This window comes from Acanthopagrus latus, chromosome 20, assembly GCF_904848185.1.
Source record: "Acanthopagrus latus isolate v.2019 chromosome 20, fAcaLat1.1, whole genome shotgun sequence".
NCBI lineage: Eukaryota > Metazoa > Chordata > Actinopteri > Spariformes > Sparidae > Acanthopagrus > Acanthopagrus latus.
In genome coordinates, this window is record NC_051058.1 from 11,927,171 (window position 1) to 11,939,340 (window position 12,170).

Consider the following 12,170-nt stretch of genomic DNA (forward strand, 5'->3'; position numbering starts at 1 on the left):
TGACTTTTCAAATAAGCCCTCTGGGCTTTCTGCCTCTTCCTGCACTGAATATTATTTTCTGTGCTTGTGTTTTGTGTTTTGTTTTTATTGTGCAAAGTTAAATCTAAATCTAAACCAAATTTTTGGATTGCATTGTATTTGTCATGTCTGCTAGTGTTAGGGGAGTTAAGTGAGCAGTGCAATAGAGATCATAGGTTCCATCTAATTGGCAAAAAAAACAGCAGCCAGTAGAAGTCTGGTTTGCATCAGTGTCCTCAAAAACTGCCCCAGCGTGGGAACTGGAAATGAAATGTTGGTCTCTTGCCATGTCTATTAAATTATGCTGCTTCTATTTATGATGATGGAATATGATAGTAATAGGCTTATGACCCAGGCTCTTGTCCCAGATTCAAATAACAGGAACACGCTGTGTGCACTGAATCCCTGATCTATACCTGTGTGTGATCAATTTATACATGATTACAGAAAAGGATGGTCAAAGCTACCCTTTGTCTGTCGGACACACAAAGAGGATGACCACACCAGAGGAGCACAAAGAGTTAAGTGAGGCAGAAGCCACAGCCAATCAAGGCCAGCCATCTCTGATAGACAACAGTCCAAAGAAATGTAAAAGGAGGAGGTTTCTTCTACAGTGCTCCCCCCCATCAGAAACCTTTCTCAGACTGACTGCTACATGGTCCCTCAAGTCAGATCATTGATGTCCACTGAGCTTTGAGGACAAGACAGGAGCCAGATGACATTTTCAAAAGGGATGTCAAAAAAGCCCAAAGCGCAAGAGGATCCCACAAGAATCACTTTAAAACACAAGGAGCACTGATGGGACACCGGAGAAGAAAAGTCCTTCACTTTGGGCTACGAGTTCCTTCAGCGCAGCCTGAGGAGGACGAGATGATCTGATGTTAATTGATCAAATGCCACGTTAGGTTGACAATTAAGAAGTCGTCATGTTTTCTGCGCAGGGAGCTGCTGCCTTCGCTCTTTTCCACAGTGTCATGATAGTGACTGCACTGGTAAGTGTACTACATTTGGTATTTGGGTAATTGAGTTATAGATCACTTTATTGATTGAAAGGGTCACATATGTTGTTTGTTTTCCATCCATAGATTAGTTTATCTTTAACATTTTCCACACACAAGACAAGATTGTTCCTTTCTGCTATTCTTTCATTTAAACAATTTTTATCTTTGTTAGATAATTTGTTCAAATGTGAAATCACCAATGTAAACAAAATGAACAGAGCTGAGAATAAATTCCCAGTTGTCCTTTTGTCCAGTGTTAACTTCTCAAAGAATGATTTTCATGTGCTAAATTTAAACTTTTCACACTGCAGCATCATATCTCACACTTTATTATGACACTGAGTCAGAAATAACACTTAAGCACTGCTGCAGTTTGGGCACAAAAAAAACTTTCATGCGTCTGTGACCCTCTTTGATCTTTCGAATTTTGGAGATGGATTTATGTTAGTGCTTTGGAAACGTGCCAGCCATTCACCAGCCAGACCGACCATAGACGTGTAACTGTCTCCTTTTTTTAGATGAGGTGATGTGAAAACTTTTTGTTACATACATTATACATTATAGGGTATTTCGCAAATTTACCTCAAATTACTCAAATTACTATATCAAATCTGAAAAAAGTTGAGAATTTTGAGTTTGTATTGTTACCTTATTAATACTGTAAATATTACCTTTCTGCGTTATAATTTCTTTTTCAAAAACTACATACTGCCCCTTTAATTAACTATAGTTAAAGGGGCACTAAGTGGTTTTGATGGTTACTATACAGTTATTTTCTACTATGGGGCACTTAACTTCAAATAACAGCAAAAACCTCCCTGACTTTGTAAGACCTGTAAAATTCAACAGCAGTGAAACCAAAACAGGAACCTCCAACCTCAGCCAGCCGAAGTCACCTGGGGTCTGCCTCACCTCACAGACCTCCGTCAGCTCTGTCCACTTTAACCTTTCACCCACTGAAGCTCCCGCTGACCGCCCTCCATGTCTTCATCTTCCCCGTGTCGATCCTGACTGTCGTCCTCAGGCAGACTTACAACCTCCTGCTCAGTCAGCCTGAAAATCACTAGACATGAGGCAGCGGCCTGAGAGAGTAAATTCAATTATGGCACAAAGGCGAGGAGATGTCGGAGCTTAATTGTTTTGCTAACACTCCCTGTCAGTCAGCAAAAAAACCCTCCCTTACAAAGACAAGTGAATGATCTCTCTGTATTGACGTGCGTGTATTGAATTACGCCGCATGTCAAAGCACTGTATTTGCTCTTGAGGCCATTTCATTGAGACACAGGGCGAGGACTTTGTTTGGCATAACACTTAAATATGTAACAGTGATCGTCAATAATCAACATGTGTTTTAAAGGGGTTTTTGGACAGAGAGCGTGGAAGCAGTCCACTACGACAACAACAAGTGGTTACAGGGGCTCAATACTTCTTTACTGATTTTGGCTGAGAGTCTCCTCCCAAAACAAATCAGCGTAGGAAATGATCACTGCTCAGCATTCTGGGTGCTACAGAACTGAAACGCCGTACGCCTGGTGGCCGTTTATTTTAATGGCCAATGCCAAGAATGTTAGTTATCACATATCCATCGGACCCTTCCAGTTGGACTTAAGCCTGTCTAACAGTAATGAGCTGTTTTCTTTAGCCTGCCGGGAAAATGGCTGTGAGAAGCACTCGGATCCTTCACTTCACTGAAGCAAAGCACCAACAGAACTGTTAGGCGGTGACCAAGATCGGTCCACCCTCTCCATCCACTAGTAGCGGAGAGAGTGCAGGAGGGGGCGCTGTTTAGCTCAGTTGGTGGAGTGGGCGTCCCATGTGCAGAGGCTGTGTCCTCGCTGCAGGGGCCCTGGGTTGGAGTCCCGGCCTGGGGCCCTTTGCTGCGAATTACTCCCTCTCTCTCTCTCTCTCTCTCTCTCTCAACCTGTTTCCTGGCTCTGTTGATAAAAAGGTAAAAAAAAAAAAAAAAGAAAAAGAAAAAATCCTCACCCTTCTGTCTGCTCTGTTTTGGATCTTTAATATTCTCAAAAATTATATTCTAATCAGAAAGAAACTCATTATTAAAATTGAGTAATATTTCCCTCTGGATGATCTCGTCTCTCCTGGACCCTACTTGTGCTTCTCCTTCTGTTTCTGTGTACCTTCCTGCCTCGCCATCTCCCTCCATGTTCTCGTCTGGCAGTCAGACAGTCCTCATGTGAGTCCTCTAGTTGCTAGATTTGCGGCTCTGTTGTGAAATGCACCTGGGAACACAACGCCGCCTGTGTAGAGCTCTCACCGGCTCGGCTGAGGTCCTGAGGGCAGAACCCAATGTGGCCGCTGGAAGAAAAAAGAAAAGGGGGGTTGGCGAGAGATCATCACATACCGCACCCTCACACAAGTATTTCACAACACCTGGAGGCAGCACATCAGACCCTTGGGAGTGTTCGCGGCTGACAGATCGCTCAAGTCGAACGGAGACATCAGAGGAAACTTTTATTAGGAAAATGCCTGTGGTCACCTTAATAGATAAACAGCTGTTGTTCTTGAGGTTTTGACAAACACCAAACATCCCAATAAGACCCCTGCAGATACATTACAGCCAATTTGTGCTTTGTGAAAAAGCTCTTTCTCAAAGGCTCCCCAATGATTTCCATGTTTTAAACCATTCACTACAAGGCAACTAATAACTAATACGGTGTTGACGGGTGTTGATTTAATGCGCCTGCACTGTAAACAATGGAAAGAAGCAGCTGCCTTCGTACATCCAGCGTGAGATTCTAAACAACGACACATTTTCAACTTGAGAGGCTACAACCTGCTGTACATGATTTGTCCTGTATTAAATCTGCTTGCTTGCAATTCCGCATGTACCACTACCACAGTTGTCTGAACAATCCAACACCTCTTTCATCCGCCTACTACAGATAGACGCGGACGATGTCATCACACGAGATGAGCAGATCTACGTGCTGATTGGTGCCCACGCCAAGTGTGAAAGGAGCATCCAGGCCCAAATGGCCCTGTTTAAAGGTTTGTTTTACCATGTCATCAAAAGGACACAAAGAGACGTGTTGGCTAAACCCATAGAACCAGATAATAAACTGCATGAATAGATGTTTTTAGGCCTTTTGTCACTGAGTAGGTTCCATGAGTTCAGTGTATTTTTAGTTCTACACCAACTTCCATCAAAAATATGCAGGGCTCTTCCTATTAGGGAAGTAATGTCCTTTAACAAACATATCCAGCATTAGTATAAAAAAAAAAACACAAGAGGTCAGCCAGTGCACGTCCAAATGTATGATCCGAAACGGTATTTATTAAATCAGTTATTTATTTAGGATGAGATATAGCACCCATCCAATATCCTGCGGACCATATCTCTGTGATTACAGAGTTAAATTTAGGCGCAGACAATAGTGGGGCATTTCTCATTCAGATTATGACGTAGAAGGTGCTGATAAGTTGCTTCGGCGGGCTATTTAAAGAACGAGTCTCATGAAATGGAGCTTGAAGAGAGGTGCAGATATGACACACAAAACAGTCTAACATGCTGTTTGATGTATTAGATTATGCGTGGTAGGAAAGGAAACATGTTATGCAGGTTGTATTTGTTTTAAAGCACAACCATTCAAACATGGTAATATAGACTTCAGAGGTCAGTATATTTATTTAGGTGATGTATTTGAGTTCCATCTTGGGGTAGTTTACTTGTGATTTTCCATTTTATGATACAGTTCCACTACATTTCAGAGCGTAATATTGTACTACATTACAGTTAACTGACTGCTCCTGGTTACATTTTGGATAAAAGTTTTAATCAGATGGTATAATGAGTTTTTCAAAAATGATTATGACAGAATTAAATACATGAGAGACACTAAAGTGTTAGAGTTAGTTCACCTTGACCGGAAATTACATTGAAATGCTTCTTCCAGAAATGTCAATACAAATCCGATCTCTCATGTTCAAGAGGTCAGTATGAATGCTGAGTACTTCAGCCTTTTATACTTAAGTCAAGGTAAGTGAAGTCAATTATATATATCTCAGTTACAAATCACATTTCCTCAGCTGTACAGTCTGTACAACACCCTCCATCCTTAGACGCTCGAATAAAGTAACCAATAATGTCTGTGGAAAGCTAAAGCCACAACTTCGGATGGCTAACAGATGTTTCCCCGTCATTTGTGAAGAAGGTGACTGCATCCCGGAGTGGGACGGGATCATCTGCTGGCCACAGAGTCGGGCAGGTCAGCTGGTTTCAGTGCTGTGTCCAGAGTACATCTACGACTTCAACCACAGAGGTGAGAGAGCAAACACGCAGATGTGAAGCAGCAGCCTTGTCCAGATGTGTGGCCTCCGTTCATTTCCACCGTGTCACGGGCTGTTGTGTTGATGTTATCACTCTGTCCTGACGCAGGGCGAGCCTACCGCCAGTGTGACGCATCTGGGAGCTGGGAGCAAGTGCCCAGCATCAACCGCACATGGGCCAACTACACCGAGTGCACCACATACCTGACCTCCAACCACAGGAGCCAAGAGGAGGTACGTCTGTTTGTCTACATGTGTACACAGACGGTGTGAGTTCTTGCAACTGGTTGAATGTGGTGTGTTTGTGGACCCTTGAAGAAAAAACATCCAGTGCTGCAATTTGTTGATGTGGAATTACTATAATTCACACACAATGTGGAGATTCCTGGTGACCAGAGTCTGTTGCATCTGATCACACATGAACACTCTCAACCATGTTTTTTCAGAAGGTGTTCAAGAGGCTCCATCTCATGTACACTGTCGGCTACTCCATTTCACTGGCATCGCTGATGGTGGCAGTGTCCATCCTCTGCTATTTCAAGTAAGAAACAGAAAACATCAGCAATATTCAACTGAAAGTGTTAAAAGAGTATTTTTTTAAATTCATTCTACTACCTCAACATATCCCTTTCTCTGTTTCTCTCTCACACACACACACACAACTTTCAGGCGTTTGCACTGCACACGCAACTACATCCACATTCACCTCTTCACCTCCTTCATATGTCGAGCAGTCAGCATCTTCGTGAAGGACGCAGTGCTCTACACCATATCTGATGACGGCAACGCTGAGCCAGAGTTCACGGCACTGAGGCCCCATATGGTAAAAAATATGTTTTTAAGCTTTCATTAACCGTCCATAGTCCATAGTTTTTAATGTTTTTTCTTCGTTTTTACATCACATCAACAGGAATTATGTTGCAAAAGTACACCTAATAATCTTAGAGATGATACACTGTATGATATGTTTGAAACGCCCAGTGTTAGATGAGGAAATCTATCCGAGTGTCTCTTAGCTTAGCATAGCATAATGACTGGTAACAGTGGGAAACAGCTAGCCTGGCTCTGTCCAGAACAAATCAAATCTGGTGCTGCCAGTTGCTTTTTTTTTAAAATCAGGCCAGGCTAGCTGTTACACCTGTTTCCAGTCTTTATGCTAAGCTATGCTAACTGGCGGCTGGCTTCAAACTTACAGCACAGGTCTGTGAGTCACATCAGGAAAAAAGCCAATTTTTTCCCTAACAATATAATTTATAATCATTATTTATTTATTTTTACACAGAACTAATACATTTTCCAGCATATTATGGCTGATTTGAATGTTTCCCTTACATGCTGCTTTGTGTCCTCAGGCCGGCTGCAAAGTTGCTGTTACTTTCTTCCTGTATTTCCTGGCGACCAATCATTACTGGATCCTGGTGGAGGGGTTGTACCTACACAGCCTCATCTTCATGGCCTTCCTCTCTGACAAGAACTACCTGTGGGCCCTCACCATCATCGGCTGGGGTAAACTGCACAGTGTGCTGTCACACACAGAGCCAGCGGTGAATTAACTGACACACAATTTCCCAACCTTAGGTGTCCCGGCTGTGTTTGTGTCCATCTGGGTCAGTGCTCGAGCATCGCTGGCAGACACACAGTGAGTCACGTGACATGTTCAAATGACTTATGTTCACGTGTAGCACAAATTCTCACTTGAATCCTTTTTTCTCTGCTTTCAGGTGTTGGGACATCAGTGCAGGAAACCTGAAGTGGATCTATCAAGTCCCCATTCTGGCGGCCATTGTGGTAGGAAGGTCTCCATTTTGATACTATTAAAGAACATTCGACAGTTGGGTGGCCTCACTGTATTCCTCTGTCCCTGCAGGTGAACTTCCTGCTCTTTGTCAACATAATACGTGTGCTGGCCTCTAAACTGTGGGAGACAAACACAGGCAAATTGGACCCTCGGCAGCAATACAGGTAACTCCTCCAAAGCTCTGAAAAAAACTGAGCTTAAACTCTAATGAACAACGTGAATGTTTACGCTCTTTATTTGCAGGAAGCTGCTCAAGTCCACATTAGTCCTCATGCCCTTGTTTGGAGTCCACTACATGGTGTTCATGGCTCTTCCCTACACCGAGGTGACCGGGCTGCTGTGGCAGGTGCAAATGCATTACGAGATGTTCTTCAATTCATCCCAGGTCAGAAGATTCACACATTCATCAGCAACTATGTGCAATAACAGTTAAATCAAACTACTGTTATTAGTAAATGTGATAATAAAGGTGAAAAATATAATACAGCTAATCCAGAATGTGTTTTTCTATTAGCAGCCAGGCTAGCTTTTTCCCCTTGTTTCCAGTGTTTATGCTAAGCTAAGCTAACCACCCGGTTGCTATTGCTTCGTATTTAGTGTACAAACATGAGAGTGGTATCAATCTTCTTGTCTCACTCTCATAAAGACGTGTACAGTTTTTAACTCTTTTTAATTCTTCATTTGGATTAACATTAACATTGTTAATATAAATGTTGTCTAAGTCTTTTTATCTGAATCTCAATTTAATCTTTCAGGGCTTTTTCGTGGCATTTATCTACTGTTTCTGCAATGGGGAGGTAATAAAGCCATCATTTCATTTTTGAAGAGCAAACTCAGATTTACTCCGCTGAAACATAATTTCTTGTTTGTCTGCCTCAGGTGCAGGCGGAAGTGAAGAAGGCGTGGTTAAGACGCAGCCTCACGCTGGACCTCAAGCAGAAAGCCAGGATGACGAGCAGCGGCGGTGGGGGCAGCTGTTACTACGGCGGCATGATGTCACACACCACCACACAGAGTGTCAGCTTATCTGCTGCCAATCCCAGAGCTATTCCCTTCACTGGAGGTGTGGTGGGCTCAGGTGGGGCGGCCGGTGGAGGGCTCGGGGTCAGACAGCCACGGCACATCTCTCTCCACCCACAGAGCAGCCTGCCTGGATACGTGCCAGGTGATACTGAGACCCCCCAACAGGAGCTGGCTGTGCGGAAATCAGGGGGGACGGAGTCTGGAGTTTTTGCGAGGCATGCCAGAGCCAGCAAAGGGAATCATGACTCCAAAGGTCAGGGAGCATCTGCAGCTCAAACCCCAGCAGAGGATCCAGACAGCTCGTTGTCTCTGAAAGAGCTGGAGACCATCCTGTGATTGTCTGGAGAAAAGATGAGCTATTTTAAAATGACACTGAAGGCCTTTAATTTGTATTGTGGACCATTTTGGGTTTTTTTTTGTACTATTATCCTAACTCTCTTAAGTTATAAACAACACGTCTTGATGGATATTTAAAGGTGCACTATGTAGTTTTGGGGAATACAGTTTAGAGATTTTTTTAAGTCAGTATGACTAAATAAGCTGAATAAACAAACTGACCTTCAAGGACAGGTTTTACTTTGTTTACATTTGGCGGACCCTGCCACCTTTAGCTTCAAACAGTGTTCTGGGTAACTTATTGTCCTCTGAGAACAGCTTGTTTCTTGTTTCTGAGTTTGTATTAGAAACCTACTTATAATGTAGATATCAAACTAGTTTTTCTCCAAAACTGTACGGTGCCCCTTTAGTCTGTCAGATTATGCGTTCAACTGATGTGAAAGGAATTTTTAAACCGATTAACGAAGCTGAATTATCTGTGAAGACACGATGCTGTGGAGAATGTAGAGTACAGAACTGGATGTTTGAACAGAGAGACATTTGTCTGCCTCTTCACATCTTTCCTGTGTTGGATTTTCCAGGCCAGACTGGCTGACCCCAGTTCAAACTGCACTTATGTGTGTGTGTGTGTGTGTGAGTGTGAGTGTGAGTGAGCGGCCGCTGTCTGCCAATCTGCTGTAGCTATCCTTTTTTCCAAATATTGATCTACAGACATATCACCTCCGCATTTTATGATGGAGGACGGATTGCTCCAGTCTGTAGGAAATTTGACCACCTTTGTTGGTAAAATAACTAAGATGACGATGAATATGTTAGGCCAGTCTGTCGGACACGTTTATCTTTTTTAGATAGGTTGGTTAACTGTCCACATTTGATTATTCCTAGCAGTCATGGTGTCCACACAGCACGTCTAGACACCCTTGACTTCCCTCTTCCCCTCTGTCGACGACCACGTTGTGGACTTAAACCTATTTATCAGGACTGACAGGACCCTGAGGGGCTGATGCACAAACGGTTTACCCATCGCAGACCAAACCTTGGCTCCTTCCTCCGTGCGACCTCTGCCCCCGCTGCCCTCACAACACCATCCAGAATTTCACACACTCCCCTGAGGCCTCGACTCAGAGCAGGAGGCACCTGAGCCATTTGTGGACCTCAAGCGTGAGTGACAAACCTGCAGGACAAGCCACCAGTATTCACAAGAGAGACAGACAGGAGGTTCTCCCTGTAAATATGTTTTATTGTTTTAAGTGTCCAGGAAAAGAGAAAAGGTGTACAGTGTAAGACAGCTGTAATTATTTAATAAAGTTTTGGGAGTCTTGGAGAGTTTACTTAAAGTGAAATAAAGTTAACTGAGCGAAACCAAATGAAATTGATCGACGTAGTGAGTCTTAGCTCTGTGTGTTAAAAGCTTTGTTTTACTATCTCCTTATTCGATCTGAAAGGAAAAACTGAATTCCCCAACCAAAATGACCTAAAATAAGGATACAAGTAGCCAAGGCTAAGTTAAGAATAGAGTCATTTATCAGAGAGTTTACAGCGGTCCCGACTTCAGCCAGAGATATCAGATCCATCAATTTAATTTCCTTTTGCAGGCAATTCCAAACGGCTGGGGCAGAAAACGTGATGCTGTTTCTTTTCCCTCTCCGTCTGTACTGACACAGAGTAAAACTGATGCATTAGCTGCATTAATTGAAGCCAACAATAACAATTATAACATTTGTGCTTCAATAAGACGCTTGCTGCATCTCCTACGTTAGCTGTTTACATGTTATACTGCCTGAACAGTGACGCACATATTAACACTGTAAAACACAAACATAATGGGTTAACTGCTTAATCCAAGTGTATTAGTATCAGTATTAGTATTATTTGCTCTTACTATTGAGCAGAGTGGAGCCATATTTACATGTGTACCATTTTTACAAACCATTCTCACTTTACTTGTCATGAGGAGCATTATTCAGCTGGTGAAAACAGTTGGGTGATATTTCGTGTGGCCAAAGTATATTAAACCTCTGAACGCCACAGTGTGCTCGCAGATTGGAAGGCATGTTCTCGTGAAAAAAAAACACCAGAGTTCAGACAAAAGCAAGAATAAACATCAGATTTTCACATGTCTGAGAGCCTTTGAACGTATCATGTTCAATGCTTCTGTCTAATATATTTCTTTTTTTTTTTTTCATCTTAGTCACTTTATTCCACGGGTGTCATTTAAAATGTCACCAAAAGAAAAATCCTGGATTAAAAAATAAATTAACAAAGAATATAAACTTACACTCGACAAAAGACACTTTTGCCGTGTCCCTATTCTTTATTGTGATTTTACTGACTTATGAGACAAGCCCACAGTGAGTAAAAGTTTGACAAGAGACTGCTTTGAGCTCACAGCATTAAAAAAAATCGATCAAGTCCTGATAATGTGATTTGGGTTGAAGACTTGTGTTACAAAATGTAATCTGTCTCTTCACTGTGAGTTCACAAACTACATCAGGAGAGATACTAGATATAACTCTGCCCCCTGTTGCAAGAATGAAAACAGTGCAATTTAAAACGTCCTCACTGTTTGTTGTCACATGAGACGTCAGTTGAAATGGAACTAATTCACAATCAATAGTACGACGGCCCTCAGGCCTGCTTTGTTTGTGTCACTGGTAGGCGAGATTGTCCACTTGTTCTGATTGGGAACACCCGGGCCTGGTATCTTTCCCTGTCACTGTAGGGCTGCCACCTTTAGCCTGAAACATTTGTCAGACAATCATTTGTTATATCGAACATTGGAGTGGACGCAAAGTTCTTCGTTTGCAAAGCTTGACAAATAAAATATGCCACGATGAGTTCACCCTCCGTAAAACACATTCTTATTATTAATTGTCATTCCACCAGCACAACAAATCAAGATTGAATTAAAAATTAAACTTGTAAACCATCATGTAATGAGAAATATAATATGAAACAGTAGTGAAACAATAATAATCAGCTTTGTCTCTTTAAGGAAACAAAACCATACGGTATTGTTGTCTTTGCGTTTAACATCTGTTTACATCTAAATTTCTTTAAATTACAGACTATGGTTCAACATCTCACTGCTCTGATATCATCAAAACAGGAATATGTGGCATAAAGACACATGGAGCACCAGGCTTAGATATGCATGAGCGATTTCTCCTCCACCGGCTCTAACAACCTCCACAACCCCCACTGAACAACGTATGGCGGTAACCAGCTGTCAGCTCATTAGAGAGGAGAAGGTGGGGGACCCCGGTGTCACCCTCTGATGGGACATTACAGCTGATTCAAGCTCCACGGCAACGGCTTCTGGTATCAGGAGGAGGGACAATCAGGGAGGGAGGGGAGCGAAGAGGATGCTGATCGGAAATTACAGAGGGAGGAAATGATCCAGCAGGATGACCAAAGTGCTGCTGGTGTTGATGATATCACCCTTATTATACTGTAAACCTATTGTCAGTGGCTGCTATGAACAAGAAATGAAACTACAGGAAGCTCTCTGACAACATATTAACATAATGCTCATAAGTACGAAAAGGTCTTTGATGGACAGATATGCATGACATTCAGCTGATACATGTGTACATTGTGTTGTACTGAGGTAAAACATAGTGAAAAACAACAAACAGTGAAACATGTAAAAGTTCTCAGTGCTTTTATTTATTATATTTCCATCTGCAAACATACACACCCCACAG

At 42.4% G+C, this 12,170-nt stretch overlaps 1 protein-coding gene across 1 annotated transcript; it reads left to right on the plus strand.

Moving 5' to 3' along the window:
• Positions 1 to 776: 776 nt before the first annotated feature.
• On the plus strand, positions 777 to 9,758 carry pth3r (parathyroid hormone 3 receptor). Its single transcript, XM_037081594.1, has 13 exons — positions 777 to 1,010; positions 3,923 to 4,028; positions 5,189 to 5,299; positions 5,416 to 5,540; positions 5,753 to 5,847; positions 5,976 to 6,129; positions 6,659 to 6,812; positions 6,885 to 6,945; positions 7,028 to 7,094; positions 7,174 to 7,268; positions 7,348 to 7,489; positions 7,860 to 7,901; positions 7,984 to 9,758. The coding sequence occupies exons 1-13, from the start codon at positions 945 to 947 to the stop codon at positions 8,461 to 8,463; spliced, it is 1,698 nt and encodes a 565-aa protein (XP_036937489.1). The 5' UTR covers positions 777 to 944; the 3' UTR covers positions 8,464 to 9,758.
• The last annotated feature ends 2,412 nt before the right edge of the window (positions 9,759 to 12,170 follow it).